This window comes from Lichenostomus cassidix, chromosome 20 (genome assembly GCF_008360975.1).
Source record: "Lichenostomus cassidix isolate B80296 chromosome 20, HeHo_3.0, whole genome shotgun sequence".
NCBI classification, from domain to species: domain Eukaryota; kingdom Metazoa; phylum Chordata; class Aves; order Passeriformes; family Meliphagidae; genus Lichenostomus; species Lichenostomus cassidix.
The window spans coordinates 10,663,604-10,685,279 of record NC_139500.1 but is presented as its reverse complement, the minus strand read 5'-3'; the positions used below and the strand labels follow the sequence as shown (position 1 = coordinate 10,685,279).

Sequence of the window (21,676 nt, the reverse complement as noted above, 5' to 3'; positions counted from 1 at the left end):
AATGCATGTAGAAACAAAAAGCTGCTAAGAAGTACTAGATTTGCCTTTCACAAGCTGTTGGGTCACCAAGTCACACACAGCCCAGGTGATGAATTTGGCCACTGCCAGCTACACTTGCACAGGCCAGAGGCTGCCCAAGGCCAGGGGAGGTGAGCCTGTGCTTGTCCACTGGGTTGTTTTGCAGTCTTTTCACAGAAGAGGATTTAACTCCCTGAAATTTCTGATTCCCAACACTTTCCTGGTGAAAACGTCTATTTCCTCACCCTGGACCCTTTGGTTTCCACAGCAAAATGTTTTCCCCTGACCTAGTACCATATTTTAATGTTTTATTATTCTGTTCAGGCAGAGATGAAGAACTGCAGTTTTCTCACTCTGGAAACAGGGGCAGGCAGGATTTTAAGTTTCCAAAGCACAGTTATTTTCCAGCAGCCAGCTCTTAGCACAAGTGATCTCCACCTCTTGCAAAACCCAGGAGCTGCTCAGCTAATCCTCAGCACGTGTCTGTCCAGCTAAAATGATCCTTTTAATTTCCCAAACCTCTAAACCCACAGGTTGGAGTGTCAAAAAAAGCACATGGGAAATTTTATAAAGTTATTGCTGAGCAACTACTCAGTAAATACCATAAGCAATGGCAGGAGAGGAGGCATTTTGCTGCTGTCAGCACTCCCTGGGATCAAACATTTTTTGGGAAAGCAGAAGCCCTGGACACCCCACCCCAAGCTCAGCATCCCCTTGCACTCATCCCAGAGTCCTTTCCTGCACTGAGTTGGGATAAAGCTCATGAAACATCACTGAGGGGCAACCATAATAATATTTAGCAATATATAATATTTAGCTACCAATGATTCTGTAATGGAGAATTTACTCTGTGCCATCATACCTGTTACTAAAGGACTGTCAGAGGGCAGCAGGGCAAGGCTGGGCTGCAGCAGGAATTGCAGTCAGGTCAGCAGCATCTCCTCCTGCAGGTGCCAACAGCTGGGGAACATCACAGTGAGTTCCCCCTGGAACACAACCCATGGATCCCATGCCCACAAAGCCCTTGTTTTGCCAAGGCTGGTCTTGTACCTTGCTCCCTAACTCAGCCACATCAGTTGTCTTTTCCTTGTGCTTCCTTCAGATGCAAGAAATAAAATATGAAGAATTACTCTATTCACCATTTGCATTCAGTCGTCTCTCCCCACGGGTGTGAAGCCAAAGAGCCCCCTGTGAGCAACCTGCTGTTTGCACAGGCTTTAGCAGAATTAGCTGTGAAAACCAGATAAAAAGGCTGTGAAATCCCTGCAGCCAGCAGGGAGGAGCCCAGCAGCTGAGAGGCCTTGCAGAAATACACAGCAGCTCCCACTACGGAGCTGAGTGAGCTCAGCACTGCTCAGCCCCACCAGGCTCCATTCCAAAGTTAGACTGGCAGTAAAAAAGTGTTGATGTGCTTTCTACATCTCCTTACCCCATTATTTTTGCTCTTCCCAGCTTCTCTAGGGCTTATCCCAGCTGGAAACAATGTCCTGATAGCAGTCAGGGCACTGCCATCACCCAGGAGCTCCAGCTAGGCTATTCCTATTCCCTTCCCACTCCTGGTGAAAAACAATCCTTTTTCCACGTCTGGATTCAAACAGGGAGTCATCTGCTCTGTTGTAAAATGCAAACTACCAAAATGCAAACTTTAAAATCAAACAGCAGCATGGGGTTTGTGTGGCTTTCCAGCAAGCTGGGCCATGGGAGGGAATTCCTCTCCCACACAGCCAATGCTCCTAGAACACTTTCCTCCTGGTCTTTCATTTAAAGCTAAATTAACCAGCCAGCTTTCCCTCTGTGAATGAAGGCTGTGCAGCCTGAGAAGGCTGTGTTACTGCAGAGGTTCCAAAGGGACATCAGCCAGTGACAAGGAGCCTCAGACTGAGAGGATGTTCAGCATAACTCCCTCTCAGGGGCTCCAGCTCCAGCCCAGGAACTCCACAGCCAGCATGAAGTTCAACCTCTATGAGATTTTCACTGGAAAGAAAGCAGAGCATCCAAATTAACAGGAAACACAAAGCAAATGCAGCTTTTACCCCAGCTGTAGAGCAATGTCTATTCCTGGGCAATCAAGCCAGGCTGGCAACCTCCACTCTAGAAGGAGCTCCATTTTCCAATTAAAGCTAATTGTCTTTTTACTCATTAACTGTGCTAGACCTTGCTGATTTTCCTTGGTATTTTCTGCCCCTCAATCTTTCTCTACAAACGTTCTGCAATGCAGGACAGCCTGCACTGTCTGGATTTACAGCACCAGGGCAGCAGCTCATATTCTCAGCCTCATCCTCCTTGAATTTGGGGGCAGCTCTCAGAGGTGCCAGGCTCACACCCTGATTTATCCTCCCACAGACCCTGCCTGCTCAGAGCTCCCAGCTCCTGTCAGCTCCAGGAAAAAATTGCAATTCCAGGCTTGGGTTTGCACAGTCACCCAGCACAGGAACAGCCAAGCCCACCAAAGCCCAAGCACAGAGGGATGGGTTTGTGACAATTTCTCCTAAAATAACACCAGAATGGGAGCAGCTAAAGCCAGGTTTTCAGACAAGTGGTCCCAGCCATCTTTCCAAAGCAAACACTGCAACACTGAAACAGAAATAAAAATTACTTCATGGATTTGCTCTGGCCCCGAGCTTGTAAAAATGAAAAACGAGCTGGGTTCCTAAACCTCCCTCATTTCCCAGGATCCAAGGTTTTATTAACAAGTTTGTCAGTAAGGATTTTTTGACTCTATTTCCAGCGCAAGCCACAACCTGAAATGAGATTTGTCCAGCCCTGCTCTGGTTTTCCACCCTGGGATGAACATGTTTGCTGGGTGGACACCTCCAGCCAGAGGCAGATCTGCCAGGATGGCTTTGGCCAAGGAAAGCACATCACAGCTCACCCAAAAAAAGCTCTTCCTGTTCTGCTGAGTTGCTCCTCAGTTTTTCCAACACCTTTCCAATTGCAAAGTTAATATGTTGCTGCGATCACCACATTTCATCCTTGGCTGCCTCAAAACAGGACAGTGCTACAGTTCCCACACTTGAACAGCTACATGGACGAAACTTTATCCTCCAAAGGCAGGGGAACAGCAAGGCTCTGCTACATCACACACTTCTGCTGCTCTTTCCCAGCCCTCTGCTCTCCCCAGACTCCATCCCCTCTTGCAGCTCTGATCCCAACCACTCCAAGCTCAAACACACCGTGGCACCTGCCCATAACATTTCTAAACAGCTGAGGAAAGTAAGAGTGGGGAGAAACACCCCTTTCCTCCATGCTGAGGAGCTAACAGGAATTCAACAACTTGCCAGGAGAGCAAAAATCCCACACAAAAACCAGTACCAGGAGAGCAAAGATCCTACACAAAAACTAGTGCCAGGAGAGCAAAGACCCCACACTAAAAACAGTGCCAGGAGAGCAAAGATTCCCCACAAAAGCCAGCATTTTGCTGCCTTCCCCAAGTGCTGAGGCAGAGGCAGAGCCCAGGGGATGTGAGCACCATGATTTATTTGCAGAAGGAGCACAGTCCTGGGGAGATGCCCCTGCTGCTCCCAGTCGGAGCCACGGCAGTACAAAGCAGCCCCGTGGGGAGCAAGGGGCTCCAGGCACAGGGCACCCCACAGCACCACAGCCTCCCTCCTCCTCCAGCCAAGGGGACACTCCAGCCCCTGGGGAAAGCCAGAAGGGGCAGTCAAGGCTTGCAGGAATCTTCCCAAAGCCATTCCTGAGGTAGCAGAGCAGCCAGCAGGACTCCAGGGATGCTGCTCCGAAGTGAACACGGCTGCTGCTTCTACTTTTCCAGAACTCAGGTCTTGCAGAGAGAGGTCTTGCTGTCAGCTGTCCAAGCCTCCCTCGTTTGCTTTTCCATATTGATGATCCCAAAGCTTGCACTCCACACACTAGCCAGCAGTTAGCCCAAATTATTACAATATAGATCTACCTGGGAACAAAGGAAAAAAAATAATCCACTCCCACATACTAAAGCCTGGCAGAAGGTTTTTTTTTTCCTGTGGTTCCCCCTCCACTCATTAAAAAAGTTTAAAAAATAAAATTAAAAAGGTGAACAATCCTTCATGATAAGATTAAGGTCCTTGATGTGTGACTCTGTTTCAATGTGCCCAAAAACTGTCGAGCTTTCTCCTGCATGAAGAGTTGGTCTTGGGTTCCACCACAGGCCACTGCTTTCCAAGCCCTGGTCATCTGCAGAAGGAAAAGAAAGGATGTGTACAACACAGTTAAGGGAGAGATCAAACATCTTGTCGACATCCTGTTCTAAAGGACTGCAAAAATAAACAAAACTACCAAGGGAAATAAAACTTCAGAGCCCAACCCGCAGGCAGGAGGAACTTGCACACCACCAGTTACTCATCACAGCTGAGGTGGGAATTTCTGGCGTTTAGGTTCAGCAGTTTTTCAGGTGAGTGCTCCATTTCAAGACAACCCATGTGCCCTTTTCAGTGCTTTCCCTTGCTTGCCTGAAGACAAAAACCCCAAAGCACAAACCTATTAAAACTCACTGCCCTGAAGGGATTCCAGAATGATAGAAGGAATTCAAGCACAGCTTTGGAGTTTATTGCCATCCAGTTCAATTCCTACAGGAGCTGCTCAGCCCCAGGTCTATTTTGATCAAATGCCATCCTTAACAGCTATTTGGTGCCTTCATTCCCAACAGGGTCCCAGAACACAAAGGAAGAGCCAAAAATCAGCTATGCCTCTCTGCAAGCAGAAGGAGCACCCATGAGGTGTTTCTGCAGTGCAGGAAAGCCCCTGAGAAGTCAGGGATAAATGCAGCCAGGAAACAGGCAGTGCCCTGACCTGGAAATACCTGTTCACATGCACTGCAGGGAACCAGAGCTCCAGAGTTTGCTCACAGGAAAGTCCCACAAAGTGGCTTTGGGCCCACTGAGGCTCAGCCCAGAGCTGGAGGAGTTTCCTTGATGAAGAACTGCCTGCCAGCAGCACCAGAGCAGCACCATCAATCCCCAGAGCCCAGCAGCAGCACAGGCAGCCCTGCTAGCTCCAGGCAATGGGATTTCAGTGCACACCTGCACTCTGTCACCATGCAAGCTGCCTCACTGTCACCCTCAAGTCACTCCTAAAGCTTTATTTATATGAAGCTATTAGCTCTCAGAGCAATACGACCCTGCTGAGGACAGGAGGAGAAATGGCAGTGTTTAAGAAGGGTTTATTTTGGGAAGGGGAAGGAATGACTCTGGCTGAGGAGTATTTATTTGTCAGAAGGAAGAGCTTTCACGAGACAGCTCTAACACAGGGCCAGATCCCCCCTTGCTGCAGGGTTTCCTGGGGTCACCACTGCACCTGGGCTCTTCCTGGGGTGGGAAAACACCCTCACTTGAGCCCCCAGTTGCAGTTTCACCCCCCAGCAAGGACAGCATGTGTTTCCATGCTCATTGAAGCTACCAGAGACCTCCAGTGACTCAGCCCAAGCAAACATCTACAAAATGATGGTCCAAATCCCCATGTCTATGCTACACTGCCCAGCAAAGCAGGGAGACCCCTCTGCTAATGCACCTTGTCTGCAAATGGTGAGGATTTTAAAGAGATCTGTTTATGCCCCAGAGGGCATTTGTAGGCTGCTGTGACTCCAGTACAACCCAGTTCCAGCTGTGCAGAGCTGAGGAGCAGAGCTGCTGTAACAGCACCAAGCTCAGCACAAGTTGCAAGGTGCCACACTGCCAGCTGGAGCTCTGTGCTGCTATGGGGTCAGGATAAAGCAGGATAAAGCCAGCCTATGCTGCCTAAGGCACAGAGCCTTCCCCACAACCCTGAAACACCCTAAAAAACATGGGGGTGGGGAAATACCTTCCTGTTTAACCTTTATACAGCACTTCAGAGTTGCTCTGTCCTGAGAAACAGAAAAGATGAGCTTGCTGCTGTCCAGCCAAGCAATGCTCAGCAGAAAAAGGAAGGTTTACTTTACTTCCTTGATGGGTGCAAATTCCCATGAGGAAATCCAGGGCCAAACATTCTGACCATGGCACAGCTCTGATCAACCACAGGGCTTTGAGGAAGCTGCAAAATGACACCTCTGGCTCAGCATCTCCCAGCCCTGGGGTAAAGACAGCCCTGACAGCTCAGTGCAGGATTTCAGAGCTCCTCACTCCTCCTGAGGGACAGGGGCTGCACTGCCAGCTAAACTCCTGACTGGGACAGCAGTGGCTGCAGGGCTTACCGGTGCTGGGGGCCTGAAATGGCTTGGCATTTTCCTGTAGGACATTTTCTCTGGCTGCACCTGCACAAAGGCTCTGTTGAGTAAACCACTGTCATTCTTCCTGCTCGAGGAGGAAAGGTTCAGGGACCTTGACAGGAAATTCACAGGCTGCAATGGGAGAAAAAGAAGAGTATAAGGAAAGAAGAAATGCAGCCCTTCATTCTCATGGACTGTTCAAAGGCAGCTCCAGGCTGTTGCTGCTGCTTTGCACACTTTTTGAGAGCAGAGCCACCTCTGCCCCTGCTCTGAGCACAAAAGCTGTCACCTGGGCTCTTTTGAAGCACACAGTCTTGGGGAGGGCAGGCAGGTTTTGTGTCATATCTTCATCCACAATATCCAGGGCCAGAGACTTCCGCACCTTCTTGATGGGACTCCTGCGCAGCTGGAGGACAGGAAAAGCAGTGTCAGCATGAATGCAGCCAGGAAAGTGCCATCCTGAGGGCGCAGGGTGCACACCAAGCCTGCACCACCCCAGTTGTGTATAGCACCAGCACGCCAGGAAGAAGGGGTGAAGAAGGCAGCCTTCCCCACCACAGGGCACTGCAGCTTCCAGTGCTGCCCTCCTGGCAGCCAGTTTAGAAGAGGAAGAGCTTTTAGTAGGGAGGAAAGGCCACCAGGAAACTGAGACTTTTCATACCAGCCCACACCCTGCTGGGAGCACAACTTGCCCCAGGGGCTCTAAGTGTGCCTGCAAGCCCCAGGATCAGTATAAACCAGGACAGTCCTGGCAGTATTTTACTGGGCAGGCTTTAACCTCAGGCACATCTCGCTGATTAAGATAGACCAGCCACGGGGCTAAAAATATTTCAGCACCAACAGCAGGATGAATAAAACCAGACAAAACACTCCTGAGCAGCATAGGGCAGCTGGTACTCGATGAAAAGTCAGCTCACCCCTTGTTTCCTCTTCTGTTTCTCAGGCTTCACATCATCCTCTATGATGAGTTCGATGCCAGCTTCACTTCGCAGCACCTCCTTCAAGTCTTCTTCCAGGTGAGGAGTCTGGGGCTGGTGTGGAAAGGCAGAGAGAGTACAAGGCAGTCAAATCTGTGTGCTGGGCAGGCTCAAATGTTTCCCTGAAGGGACAATGGGGTCAGGAGAGGCCACAGTGGGAACACAAACACAAAAACCTATTTACTTCCCAGCTGGAAAGGATATGACAAGTTCTCTGCTAGTCTGACAGATTTACAGGATCTCCAGGTGTGGGAGACTCTTATCAGCTGAACCCCAAGTGTGCCATCAGGAGACCTGTGTGCACACAAGGCCTGGGAGATGCAGCTCCTCAGGGAGGCCTAGGAGATCACTTCCCTGCTTTTCCTCAAGGTCATCAGTAGCCAAGCACTGCAGCCTGATTCAAGGGCAGGTTTTGGCACTTTTAGCGGGTTTAAAGAGGAACTAAAAGTCCTGTAGCTCCTTACAATGAAATAATCACTGTGACAATGTCCCCTTCACCCCTCCCATCTCAGCCTGGCACTACCAAACCCCCCTTTGTTCTGGCACAGATAAGAGTTTGCTCACAGCCCTGCCCCAAGTGTCCCATTTGCATTCATCAGCCCCACAAGCCACAGCCCTGCCCAATAATTACCAGAGGTCTAATTGGTCCATATTTCTCCAGGGCATTTTTGAAAGGTGTGGGAGTATGAGGTGTGTTGTCCACCACATAGGTCTGATCTGGGGTGACAAACCTGGAAGCAGAGTGGGAAAGACAAGGGATCAGACAGGCAGTTACCCACAGAAGGCCACAACCCACCCAGTGGCTGAGAACAGCACAGGTCACTTGGCTGTGCCCCCAGTCAGCCTGGACACTCACTGCAGCTCAAGGAGGAGCTGGTTTGGGGGGAAAACACTGATTTAAGGAAATCCCCAGCCTGCCTTGCCCCTGTCTCAGTAATGCCATGGCAAGTGTTGGCAGATATGTCTGAACTGTGTGGAAAAAGCCACTGCTCAGGGAGGAGGAGGAGAGAAGGACTTACGCTAAGTTCTTCTGGAGCAGAGGGGTCTTGTCCCTGTGCAGTGGGGTGGTGACAATCACCTTCTGGCTGCACACAGGCGTGGAGGTCAGGGAAGGGTTCTCCAGTTCTAGTGTATCCTGCTTGGTCCAAAAATTCAAGAACTGCACAGCACAGGAAAGAAAAATTGAAGACAGTCAGTCTCAAGCAGCCTAGCACCACACCAAAAGCCATTACTTTTTCCTAAATATAAGGGAAAACCTGTAGTAGGGACAATCCTCCCAAAGCAGGATGATTTACAGACTCATACAGTTCTGTAAATAGGCACATATGTGAAAGTTGCCAGAAGGTGCCTCACACCTCTGAAGAGTATTCATTTCCCATAAGGGATGAGCTGATACAACTATTACAACTACCAACTACAGGGTAGGAGAGAAATCTCTCTTTACACGGGTAATCCCAGATCACCCAGTCTATTCCAACCTCAGGAAGAGGGAAGTCCATGTAACACAAAGTGCACAAGTTAACAGGTCTTGCATTGAGCTGTCTTCAGCCTAAACTGTGAGAAATAAACTGTGATAGCTCTTCTAGGATTTTACTTCATAAGAGCCAATAAGTGACAGCTCTGCTCCCATAAGGAACACAGTTTGTACCCAAGAACCTCTTGGAAGAGAAAAAGTGATGGCTGAAGCTCAGCCCAAGAGGCAGGACATGCACTCTGCCTTCTCAGATTCACTCCAGAGCTTCCTGCCTTTTATACTCTGCAGAGCTGCACATTTTGAGTCCTGCTGTGACTTCCCAGTTCTTGCATTCAAGGTCCACCTGAACCTGCATGTTGGACTGCCCTGTGGTGCTCTCATGTTTTCTGCTGCAGAAACAGCAGAAATAAAGGCCTGGAATGCATAGCTGGGGAGGGTCTGGACAACAGAGCTGCAGTGGGAACTGCAGGAGAATGCAGCAGCCTTCATTCTGATTTATAGACAGAACTCCACCACTTGCACATGAGACACTCGTGGGCCTGAGCCCCACAGTGCTCCAAGGTGGTGTGTGTTGGAGACCACGTGTGTGGACACTGTGGGAGTCGAGGCAAAAGTGAAAGATCCCGAGTCCCTTTGGCAACAAAGACAAGCCCAGGAACATTTTCACCAGCAGTGCAACACAGATCTGCACAAGGTGTTTTCTGCCCAGCCTGTCTGCATGACTGAACTGCAAACAAACAGGGAAGGCAAGTTGTCACTGTTGCCACCCTGCTGCCCACAGCTGTGGCAGCAATGCCCTGGGGACAGCAGCAGTGTGAGATCCCTCCACACCGTGGGGCTCCTTCCTCAAGCTGGGCACCTGCCCTGCCCTTCACACAGGGTAGCTGGGCTTCCTCAAAACTGCCAGCACTCCCAGATGGAGACACAGGCTGCTGCTCCCACAGGAAGGGCAGTGCTGAGGAGAAGCAGTGCCAGGAACCAGTCCTGGGCCTTCTTTTAGCACAGAAACACACTCTGCACACTGGCACTGCCTCATTCAAGGCAGGAGGAACACAAAGCTGGCAGAGCTGATGGGGATGTATGACATTAGGGCAAGAAGATACCTGAGATGGAGAGAAGGGCAGTGTCTTTACAGGGGTGCCCTTGGGCGTCATGCTGTTGCAGGAGTCCAGGAAGGACATGCTGGTGCTGGTGACATTCTCTGTGACGGGCGAGAGGGAGCTCTTCCTCTTCTTCTGCCTCTTCAGCACTGAGGGTGGGGTGCCAAAGCTGCCCTCAGCATGGGGGGAGATGGGGATGAGCTCCCCCTTGCTGCTCCTGCTCAGGTCAGAGATGGTGTGGCCATCCAGGCGGTACTCAGTGACACTAGGCAGGGCTGGGGTCACCTCGCTGGGCGCTGGCCTGGCCGGGCTGGCACTGCCACTGCTGCCATCAGCTGAGGGCTCCTCGGGCAGGTCGAACTGGGTCAGGTCACACCAGCCATCGGGGTCCTGCATGCAAGGGAAAGGGTCAGCAGCAGCCCGGGGGGAAGCTGAGCAGCCAGACTGGTGAACTGGGAGGTGAAATGAGTGTGGTGTGAGATGGCACGGGGATTTGGAAGGAGTTCAAACCTTTCTCTCCTCTGCCACGGGCACAGCTGGAGCCAGAGCAGGGATCTGACCTGGCTGAAAGCTGCTGCTTGGGCAGGTTTTTCTGTTCATGCAAGGCTGGTTTCCCTGTTTGGTTCACAGCACAGCTGCACAAACAGCTGCACCCCCTCAGAGAGGGGACAAAAACAGCAGCTGGGGACAGGGACTGAATGAAGTTACTGTCACCCAAGGGCACACCAACACAGCTGGGCTCGAGGCTCTGGTGTAACCTGTGCTGCAGAAAGCAGATTAAAACTAAGCAGAGCAGTTCAGAAATGAGCTGCTTCACAGCTCCACCCCACCGACACCCAGCAGCACACAAGCAGGCCCTAAGGGCCCTCAGATGTGCTGCTGAGCCTCAGGCACACACTGTCTTCCTGCACACAGGCAAAGTGGCTCCTTCACGGATCGTAAGCTCTTCAGGCAGGCTGGGGGCTGTAAGCAACTTCCCTCTGAGGGCAGCAAAGTGCACTAGTGATTTTAGCCAGCTTCCCACCCTGGTGTGCCTCTGTCACCCAGGGGACCTCAGCACTGCTTGACTGGCTGAAAAGAACTAATTTCAGTGAAGCTACCTCCACTGAAAACAAATGGTAGCATTATTATGCCAGTGTGAAGGGGTCTGTCCTGCACAGTACAACGGGCTTGGCTTATTCCCAGTCTGTCCTGTCCTATCTCAGCCCATGACAGGAGAGAAACGAAAGCCAACCAGCACAGGCCTGAACCGTTATGAAAAGGATAGCTAGGGACACTCTGGCTGCCAAAGAAGGGTTTGAAATCAGGTTTGCCAGCTGCTACAGCCTCCCACACATGCAGAGCCCATGCACAAGGACACACACCCAGGAAAATCTACAAGCCCACAGCAATACTGGCAGAGCTGGAAAGGTCTAATCCAGCCCTGGAAAAGAACAGGGGAAGCTGCAAGGCAATGACAGACCCAGCCCTCCTCAGGGTGATGAGCAACGGGATCCAGTAAGTTCACTCAAGGAAAAAGGGCAAGGATCAGTCTCCCTGCAGTAACTGGAGGAACAAGGGTCTGTTACTTACGGATTCAATCATGTCCAGAGCTTCACTGAAGGCTGGGGCACAGCTTGGGTACAAATAGTTGGCAGCTTCCACGACCCATTTGTATGGTGACTCAATCAATGTGGCATCCTCGGGCGCTGCGTCATCTGGAGTCCCCTCCACGTTCTGCTCTGCCACTCCTGCAGCTGGTAGCTCTGAGGGCAACTCTTGTACTCCTGTCACCTCCTCATCACTGACATCTTCTTCTTTAATTTCAGAGATATCCACTGGCCAGTTCGGCAGGACGTTCTTGGCACGCACAACAAAGAAAGTCCAGATATCAGCAGAAAGCAAGGGAACAGTGCCAAGTCCTGGGGACAGAGAGCAACTGGACACATTCAGCTCTGCCCACTCTCCTACCAGTCACTGGGCTTGTTTCACACCATTCTCCCTCACTGCTCTGCCCCATACACTACCTAAAGTGAAAGTTGAACATGGGCTGAGTAGATAGCACAAGTTCTGCACTTTCTATTTTCCAAGAGCCTGCCTTCAAAAACTGCATGCTTTCTTCATGAAAACAATCTCTGCATGTATTTCCCTACTTCCTTTTTTTAGAAGAAAGGAACACAGTATCTTTTCACCCTGCTCCCACACACACACTGTCTGGAGCAGCCTCCTTCTCCCACCTGCAACAGCACAACAAAGCCAAAAGAATCTTTGGTGTCCAAGACAGACTTGATGGTGGGATTGGCAAGGTAACAGCTCTAGCAGATTGCTGTCCTTTGCCTGGATAACACACTCAGGCTCCCATCACACCTCTAGCTCCTGGAGGGAGAGATCTGGGAGCCTGGGGAAGGCACAGACTGTCTATGCAGACACCAGGCTGTGGCAAAGGCAGTGTGAGGTAGCAGAAGGGTGGATGAAGAGCTCCAAAATGCATTAGCAGGGCAGGGGACTGAGCCAGCTGCCTGCTGCAAGTGTGCTGGTGCAGTACCTGGCTCTCTGCTGTCGTCTGACTTTGCTTCTCCTTGTTATCCAACTCCACGAGCAAGTACAGAGGCTTGGACTCCTTGGATTCGCTGAGGAAACCTCCTGTGTCCACCTTCCGCTTGATGGTGGAGTTCCAGTGATTCTTCACAGCATTGTCGGTCCTGCAGAGAAAGCAGAAGGGAACAAATCATCACTTCCAGCAGCTTTAAAGCACAGCTAAAACACACTCCCCAGCCCCATCCCGAGAGCCTAACACATGGATCTCCACAGGCCACCCAGCAGGGAAGGCAGCAGCGAGCAAAGGGGTCCTACCTGCCAGGCAGCAGCTTGGCAATCTCTGCCCAACGATTCCCCAGGACCTTGTGGGCCTCAAAAATGATGCGATCCTCCTCCTCTGTCCACGAGGACTTCTTCACCTCAGGGTTCAGGTGGTTATGCCAGCGTTCCCGGCACTGCTTCCCTAACCGCCCTTTCAGGTGCTTGGCTATCAGGGTCCACTGTTTGGTGCCATATTTTTTAACCAGTTCAATTACCTTTGGAGAGAGTGGGAGGCAAATAAGGAAATGGAATAAAGGCGGGGAAGGTCAGTACAGTCATCTTCAGGCTTTGCTCTTCACCTCTCCTGGGACCAGGTAAGGACAAACAAAGAAAGGCTCCTTTGGAGGAAAAGCTGGAGGGATCCAGCAGGGCAATCAGGTGTTCCAAACATCACAAGAGCAATAATTCAGACAAATTTCTCTACGAGGCTGTTTCCATGCAGGCATTTTGCCACAGGGCACCTGTGGAATGCAGATGACCCCTCACAGAAGATGGGGTGGAGACTGGCAGGTGCCCAGGGGCCCAGATATAAAGACACATTCCCATTTCTGAGCAAGGGCCAAGTCCCACCTGCTCCAAGGCTCCTCTGCCCTCCTTGTTTCTGAGAACCTGGCTGTGTGACAACAGGACCCATCAGCTCTGCACTGGGCTGCTTTAACAGTGTGGTACACCCAGGACAGACAGGGCTGCAGCTCCACGCCTTAAGAGCACCAGGACACAGGGAGAGCTCCAAATACACTTAAGAACCATGCACTTTGCCTCTTCCCCTTCACCCAGGGCTTTGTCACATCTGCCTGAGCCCCAACAGAAATGCTTCTGGGCACTGAATCCGTTCTGGGTGCCTATAGTGTCCAGGATGAAACAATCTACTTCCTGCAATGTTCAGGCCACCAAAGTCCTGGCTGAAGAATTCTCAAAGAGCATTTATACCCTGGCCAGCTGTGCTGAGCAGGTAGAGAGGTGATGCTCACATAACAAATGTCCTTGCTGCATTCTCTTGCCTTTCAAGCACAGACAAATGGACCAAAGATACCAAACTGAGGCCAAGGAGCTGGGCCAAAGCAATGAGGAGAGAGCTGGAGCCCAGCCTGGCCAGGCTGGCAGAGTCAAGAAAATGCAAAGGGAAGAGGAAAGCAGGCAACTGCTCTGCTGTAAGAATGGGAAACGACATCAGGAGAAGCTTCCTTAGGGCTTGACATAAGGTAATGGGACCAAAAGAGAAAGAACTAGGGGAGCAGGAGTGTTACAGAGAATCTGTCAAACTAGGATGTTCTGTACCAGAAAAACCTTGGTAAAAGTTGGATTTCACTCCAACTTTTCTGAAGTACATCAAGATGATGAGTCTGTCTGAGCTGGCCCCTCTCAGCTCTCTCTGGAATCAGCAGAAAAAGGCTCACAGAAGTCATGATTCACCCAGCCAACCTCAGACATCCACTCCAGCCTGCCTTCTGTGGCACAGGAAATGCCAGTTTTATTTTCTCTTAGATGCAACCTGGCCAGGCCAGGTGGAGACCTGCCAGCAGGCAGATGAATTAATTCCCTTTTCAGCTCTCTGCCTTGGCAGCCTACTGTAGCAGCACTGTGTGAAAGGGAGGTGTTTACCTGGAGAGGCCTAGATCACATCACATCATGACCATGGCTGCCTGGGCTGCTCAGGGCAGGGCAGACAGAGCTGCTCTCACAGGTATGCACCATGGGGAACAATTACACACAGTTTACAACACCCCAGGATGGCTTTGACATCCCCACCCTCTCTGCAGACAGAGACAATCCAACACTCTGACCCTCTCAGGCCTGACTCACCTTTTGGTCCTCCTCTTTGGTCCAAGGACCCTTCACCAGGTCTGGGTTCAACACTCTCAGCCACCTGTACTGACACTGCTGGTCACTGCGGTTCTGGGAAAAGGAGTGGCAACAGCCTGGTGTTAGACTGGAGCCTCCAGAGGCCCAAAAAGCTCCAAAAGCAATAACACTCCCCATACACACAAGCTGTCCCACAGAAAACCTGCAGAAGCACATGGAGAATACCTATGGAGGTATTCTGTGGAGAATACCTATACCTGGATAGAATACCTCCATAGAATACCTATGCAGGTATTCTATCCAAGGCACAGGACACAGGGACAGGAACCTCAATTTCTCACCCCAGCTCCAACACACTGGCCCTGGAAAGCCCTCTACACAAGGTCTCCTGACCCTGAAACAGCCCCATTTCACAGCCTGGAGCTGTGAAGTCAGAACAGTCCCTCCCACTGCAGGGACACAGAAGCATCACAAGTAGAAGCAGCAACATGCAAACACTGGGATTCCCAGCTGGACATGGGGTCACTCACAGGAAAGTGGCTGGCCAGGAACTTCCAGTCATTCTGCCCATAATGGCTCACTAACATCTTCAGCTGCTCATCCTGCAAAGGACAAAGACATTCACTTTTACATACACAGGGGCAACACACACTGCAGGGCTGATGACATTAAAATAACAAGTTAGATATTTTGAACTGCCATGAAGGTTTTGTTGGCATTCTGTGTTCAGGGAAGGAAGGCACTCACCCCAGCCTTTAGCAGTGCTCCAGTACATGGAGTCCAGCTGGAACAGACTTGCTCTGAGCTCTGCACTAGGATAAGCTCATAAAGTACAAAGCAAGAGCTCAGCTGTTTCAGTACAGTCTGAGTCAAACCCTGTGGCCAAGGGCCTGCTTATCCTGCCCCAGTACACCCCTGACCAGACAGTCCATCTCCCAGCTCAGCCACTGCTTTTGTCTGGCCAGGAAAGCTGACTGACTGACTGAAGTGTATCACCACCTGCCTGGTGCTCTTCTGTCTTTCAGTTTACAGGTCTCTAGAGCACCTCTTTTGTGATCTCTGCTATAGCCTGGGTGTGCAAACTCCTACAGCTTAGAGAAAGCCTTTTAAAAGGACCTGTGTGCTCTGGCTGGCTCAATAATTAAATTATTCCCTGCCCAACATGAGCCCAAGGCTTTGATCCCTCCACAAAGAACACCTTACGTGGTGTTCTGACCCCAGCTTGTCGTTTTCACACAGCACAAAACCAACAGTGAAACTGGGAGGAAGGAAGAGAACATCCCAGTTCAGTTCAGGCTCTTAGCCAGGATGACTAAGCCATGCTCCCAAGTGTCAGTACTCCCTGCTTTTGCTCCCGAAAAAGGAGTACATTTCAACTGCACATTTCAGCTTGTTGGAAGCCTCAGCCATCCTGTGGAACCCCTCTGTGCTCACAGGAGTGCTGCAGGCAGTGGTGTTTCACTCAGGACTCATGCTTAATCTAAAAAGGTTGGAGCTCTCGCTCTTCAGGCTATACTTCTAATTCTCCTGAACCTCATGCAGGTCTCAGCTCGGTACAGAAGACACACAGTCCTCTCCAGCAGCGAGACAGCAGGAGGTGAGGTCGTGGCCAGCAGGTGAGGACTGGGGTGGAGCCACCCAAGGCCAGGGTGCCATGTCAGAGGCACCACCCCAAAGCACCTCTCTCGGCACATTTCAGGCTCTCACTCACCTCTTCTTGTGTCCACTTGACTTTGCACCTGCCATCCCGCTGCTCTGGCACATCCAAGTCTGTATCCTGGTAATGCAGCTCATCCTGGTCCTCACTAGGGAGGAATAAAGGAGGATTATAGTTTCCACCTGATAAAAACGCCGGAGAGGGAGCAGTCTCCACCACACAGAGGAGAACTCGACAGCAGCCTGCACCACACAGAGCAGAACTCCAGATCTGTCTGTTCCAGCACTGAGCCCAACCTCACCGACACCCACCCACACAGCCCAGACTGAAAGGAGACTCTCAGCTCCGGCCTCCAGCGCCTGCTGGCAAGTCTAACGCTGCCCAGAGCAGGGGGAGAAGCGTTTCTTTCCATTTCTAGCCCTTCTGTCCCTCGGGCTGGACTTTGCATCTGGGCAGCGGCCCCATTTGCCCGGCACAGCCCCGCAGCTCCCGGCTCGCTGGCGCACAGGGGCGCGGGGAGCGGTACGGGGCAGCAGCAGCAGCAGCAGGGCTCCCGTTAACCCCCGTGCCGGGCAGGCAGAGCCGGGCGCGGGAGGATCCAGGGGCTGCTCAGCGCGGGTACCGCCCTGCATCCCGCATCCCGCCGGCCGGCGAGCGGGAACGGGCCGGCCGGGAGGAGCCTGCGGGCTTCGCAGCGGGCACGGGGAGCCTCGGAGCGGCGGGGTCGGCACTCACCCGCGGGTGCGGCGGGCCATGGCGGGCCGGGCTCAGGCTCGGGCTCAGGATCAGGATCAGGCTCGGGACGGGAGCGGCGGCGCTGGCGGCACTTTCCTATCTCGCGCCAACGGCGCCCCCCCCGCGCGGGGCCGGGCCGCGCATGCGCGCTGCGCCTCCCGCCCGCACAAAGAGGCGCGCGCGGGAGGGCGCCTGAGTGCCCCGCCCCCGGGACTGCCGGGACCCTGTGGGAGCCCCTGGGAGCCCGTACAACCGGGATCCATCCTGGGACCCCCGCATACACCCGGGAACCCAGCAGGGACCCCTATCCAGCCGGGAGCCGCCTGGGATCGAGCCCGGGACCCCCGCATCCAGCCCTGCTCTGCCCCCGGCACCTTGCGGGATCCCCCGCATCCAGCCCCGCACCGATCTGGGACCCTCCGCACCCATCCACGCATCCACCCGGAACCCCTGCATCCAGCCCCGCACCGAACTGGGACCCTCGGGAGCCACGCATCCACCTCTGCACCGACCCGGGACCCCACCAGGAACCTCCTCGTCTCCCACTAAGCTGACTCGAGACCCCTGCTATCCTCTGCATCGACCCCCGCACTGACCCCAGGATCACCCACATGCACTCCTGCACTAACATGAAATCCCTGTGATCCCCACAGTGACCCAGGACCCCCCCACATCAGCCCTGCACTGAGTACTCGTTTCCACCCTCGGGACCCCCTGCATCCACCCCCATACTGACCTGAGCCCCCCAACCACAGCAGCAGCCCTGGGCAGGGGCATTGCACACCCACACACATTACAGAATCAGAATGTTCTGAGTTTAAGGGATCCCCAAGGATCATCAAAGTCCAACTCCTGCCCCTACCCAGGGCAGTTCTAACAATCCCCCTGTGTGCCTGAGAGTGTTGCCCAAATACTTCAACATGTATTATCTGTAACACCCATGCTAGGTCTGTGCACGTGGATATTCCTAACCAACATGTCACAAAAAACAAGGCAAAACTTAAAGAAAGGTGTCACCTTACTAAGACCCACTGATAGTACAAACACAGCCGAAAACTCAAGAGCACTTCCATCACTCAGCCATGGCCCACCATCCCTGTCCCTATGCTTAAAAAGAGGCAAACAGAAGCCCCTCCCTCTCCCAAACTAGCTTAATTAGGAAATCAGCCTGTTAATTGGTTACCAGCACTATAAAACTGCTGTAAGTAACACTGGTAGAGAACAGTCAAGAACTTTGACTGGTCTTCACAGGAGCTGAAGGTAAGCAGTGCTATTTACACTGTTCTCTTATTCTCCTCCCTTTGTTTCTCATACACTTAGAAAAAAGGTTTTCAGTCTCTCAAAGACTTTCCTTCTGGACTGACTATACAGTCCCTTTACAATAAATTCAGGAGTTATTTATCACTGCTTAACATGCATTCAGAGTACAGATGGGTTTGGAGCACATCCCTGGCCTGCCCAAGTCCCTCAGGAGGTAGCTAGAAGTCAGCTCCTGGCTGAGCTGGTGGTGAGGGTTTTCATGTGTGGGATAAAGGTAAGATTAGAGCTGTTCCTCAGCCTCTCCCATTCTACCCAGAGCCTGGTTTTGGCCCTCCCTCTCACAGGGCCTCAATTCTAGCTGCGATTGGTGGCCCTCCGACTTCAGAAGTGCAGATGAAATGTCTCTATCCCCTGTACAAAGCTAATAGTGGTGATATACAGGTTTATATCAAATAAATACAACTCCAGGAAGGCTCCACGGTGACTTCTGAGCAGCAAACAGCCTGTGGTGCAACTCTTTTACTCTAAAAGAGTAAAACAGGCTGGGTGCTCTCTTCCCTGTCCTGGATCCTGCTCAGCTCCCTGCAAGACTGAGATGGGATTTTGCCAAGAGTGGTCCTGCTGCTGTAAGTCTGTAATTCCTTAGTGAACAGTAATAAACAATTATGTGTTTACTCTGACAGGGACATCCTGATCTCTCTCCATAAGCTGTTGGTGTCTGCACCATGCAGTCCACCCGGAGTCACAGTACCAGCATCCTGACCAGAAAGGAAATCCTAGAAAATGGGTTCTTGGCTGGGTCCTCCAGCCACAGCCATTCCTCTCCTGTTGTGAGTTATTACATGGACTCCAACAGTGCCTCCAAACCAGACATGTGGGAGCTTCCCATGGACTTGGACAACCCAGCAAGCAGCAGTTCTCTGTGTGTTGTCAAGCAAGCAGAATCTCTGAGCAGCTGTGTGAAGACTGACAGGCAGAGCCTGACCCAGGGCATCTCTGACCTCAGTCTTGTCTGCTTCTGCAAGGCCCACCATGGCCAGGCCACCTTGGAGCTGTCTGGTTTGCCCTGTGAGCACCCCAGCAGAGACTGCTGCCTGATGAATGTGGTGTCACAGAACACCTCGACACCTTGCAAGGAAGATAAGCATTCCAAACCGCTGGAGAGCCTGCTCTTCAAGAGCTCTGAGCACGTTGGAGACCTCTCAGCCCTTGGGAAAGTGCCAGCACCCAGGTGGGAGATCTCAGCAATAAAATCCTTTGTGGATACCAGCATGTCCCTTGATGTAAGTGCAGAGGAGTTATGTGTACTGGGATGCTCCAAACCAGACACGACACCCCTGGAGACCTCTGTGGTGATTCCTCTGGCTTGGCCTGGTGCCTTCAAGAAGCCTCCCACGCTGATCCACAGGTCTGCCATGCTGGAGAGCCAGCCGAGTGATCCTGATGCTGTCCCTGTGTTTGTGCACCAGGCTCTGTGATGCTGCTGCCCTGCCTCTGTGCTGGAGCTGCTGGCTGCCTGCACCTTCCTGTGAGGAGCAGGAATTCCCTCTGCAGCACACAGGATGAAACCAGCGGCTTGAGTGGTGGTGGCAGCACAAGGTGACAAATCCACCCACCTAGGGTGACAGTCAGCACTGTTGCTGGGGGATGCTTGGGCTGGTGAACCCCCGAGAGCTGCAGCCTTGCTGGCTCCTCCTCCTCCCCGATCCCTCTCGTTTGTATGAACACAATAAAGGTATATATGTCTCTCTGGTGGTGGTCTCTTGTCGTTGTCGGGATTTCCGAGGTTGTCCCCGTGGAGGACAATGGCCCTCGGACGCTGCAGTGGTCCGGCTCCTCGAGGCAAGGGAACCTGGCTAGCTAGCGGTTTTCTTCCCCAGGGTCAGCGGCTCGACCCTCGCTGCGGCCACCCGACGGTGGCTTACCCAATCCCAGGGTGCCCCGATTGGATTTGGGGGGACCCTTTGCAGGGTAGGGGAACAGTCCAGGCAGGCAGGAGGATGAGGCGGCGATCCCCACGAAATGAGACCAGTCCCAGACGTGGAGGAGCAGCAACAGTCCTTTATTTGTGGAGTGCAAGCGGGGAAGGAGCTGTTGTCGCCCTCGGGCAGAGGTCCGGCAGGGTCGTTGGTCCGAAGCCTCTGACCACGAGGGAAAGATGGCACCGAGGTGTTAAGGGGAGCCCCGGGGTTTCCCGGGGCGGGAACGCAGGGGCGGGGCCAATCAGGCCCGGGGAAACATTATAGGCAGCAGGGGGAGCAAATTAGAAACAACAAGGGAGGGGATTACATGGAACCAATCAGGGGAGCACAGCAACAGAACAAGCTAGAAGCAGGGAGGCAACAGGGGCGGAGAGGGGAGGGGTACAGCAAACTTTTAACCTATAGACTAACACAAAACTTTGTTGTGGGAGGAGGGAGGGCGGCTCATGGCTCAGCCTCGACTGAGCCCCACGAGATCACATCCTCGGCGGCTCCGGCCTCCGCCACATTGACCTCAGTCAATGGGATTTCGCGTTGGGCGGCACCGGGCTGCCGCCCCTCCACAGTCTCTGATTCTCACTGCCCTGCCGGCCCAGACTGAGCCACCTCAACCACCAGGGCTGGCCTCCAGTACAGCCTCACGGTGTGCAGCCCCCTCCGGCACTGCCTGGGCTAGGATCATCCACGGGGGTGAGTCCGGGCCCTGTTTGCCCTCCCCGTTACCGGGCAGAGGGGTCGGGGTGGGTCCCGGGGGAGAAGGGGCTCCAGGACACGGCTGCAGCCCCGGGGCCATGGCCTCTCCTGGAGCACCGGGAAAGCACAGCCTGCAGCAGGAGCGGCTCCCGGGCACTCCTGTCCTGGCTATGGGATTTCAGCACCTGCCACCACGCAGGGAAGGTTTCCTCTGCCATGTCCAACACCTGGTGGTGAGGGAAGGAACCCAGACCATTGCACCCCCTCCTGTTACAGATTTTTATGCTCTCCTCTTAGATCTCACCCCACTCCAGGAAAACCCTGGTTTTCCTCTCCTGTCACTGCTTACAGCAAAGGAAGGGAGAAGGACTTCTTAAAACCCCATTCTGGGACATTTATCATTAGCTGAATAACCAAAATACACTTTGCCCTCTTCTTTTAGGGACAGATTAAGGGATAATGAGCTGTATTGCATGACAGGACAGGGACTAAAAGTGAAAGCAGCAAGACTTGCTTGTAACCAACTTTTGTGAACCACAGCAGTAATTTCATTAATATATAACCTCCCTCACTAGCTACGTGCCTAACCTGCCTACTGGCCTCACCTCACCTCTTGAAAGCACTCACCTACTTGTACTGCTTTAAAACTCCATCAGTCTGCCATAAATTTTACATGTATCACACTCCCATGACTAAAGTGTTTCTAGTTACAAAGTAAATTTAAATACTTCCAGAGGGCCAAAGGAACAGCTTTGAAAGAGAGATGCAAGCCACATGTATTCCATTCCATACTAGTAAAAAAACATCCATTCAGTGAAAAATTTGTTCTTTAGCTGTCAGAGAGGCCTCAGAGACACACAGAAAACAGGGAGCTGTTTGCATCCTCCGGCTGCTCACATGGCTTTTGGGTTACAACATCAGGAACAGGTGACAAAACAACTCTGAAACAGAGCTGGGAAAG

General features: G+C 52.4%; 2 protein-coding genes across 2 annotated transcripts; one reads left to right on the top strand and one right to left on the bottom strand.

The window, feature by feature from the left end:
- Window positions 1-3,967: 3,967 nt before the first annotated feature.
- MYBL2 (MYB proto-oncogene like 2) lies at window positions 3,968-16,934 on the bottom strand. The gene is made up of 14 exons (XM_085079278.1): window positions 16,781-16,934; window positions 16,100-16,193; window positions 14,919-14,990; window positions 14,389-14,481; window positions 12,580-12,800; window positions 12,272-12,428; window positions 11,320-11,586; window positions 9,751-10,137; window positions 8,193-8,332; window positions 7,805-7,904; window positions 7,114-7,227; window positions 6,486-6,602; window positions 6,182-6,328; window positions 3,968-4,188 (listed from the first exon to the last, which is right to left on the bottom strand). Exons 1-14 carry the CDS (start codon window positions 16,798-16,800, stop codon window positions 4,060-4,062), a joined length of 2,058 nt encoding a protein of 685 aa, XP_084935404.1. The 5' UTR covers window positions 16,801-16,934; the 3' UTR covers window positions 3,968-4,059.
- A 593-nt stretch (window positions 16,935-17,527) lies between these two features.
- Window positions 17,528-19,792, top strand: LOC146428827 (uncharacterized). Its single transcript, XM_085079186.1, has 2 exons — window positions 17,528-18,040; window positions 18,724-19,792. The coding sequence occupies exon 2, from the start codon at window positions 18,766-18,768 to the stop codon at window positions 19,516-19,518; it is 753 nt and encodes a 250-aa protein (XP_084935312.1). The 5' UTR covers window positions 17,528-18,040; window positions 18,724-18,765; the 3' UTR covers window positions 19,519-19,792.
- The last annotated feature ends 1,884 nt before the right edge of the window (window positions 19,793-21,676 follow it).

What these genes read in the sequence shown, in the direction of transcription:
- MYBL2 (XM_085079278.1), bottom strand. Translation starts at nt 16,800, where the DNA reads ATGGCCCGCCGCACCCGCGG. An exon ending in CTCTGGACATGATTGAATCC is followed by an intron (nt 10,138 to 11,319) that starts GTAAGTAACAGA and finishes CCTTGCATGCAG; the next exon opens with GACCCCGATGGCTGGTGTGA. An exon ending in ATTTCAGGCCCCCAGCACCG is followed by an intron (nt 4,189 to 6,181) that starts GTAAGCCCTGCA and finishes TTCCTTCTGCAG; the next exon opens with ATGACCAGGGCTTGGAAAGC.
- LOC146428827 (XM_085079186.1), top strand. Translation starts at nt 18,766, where the DNA reads ATGCAGTCCACCCGGAGTCACAGTACCAGCATCCTGACCAGAAAGGAA.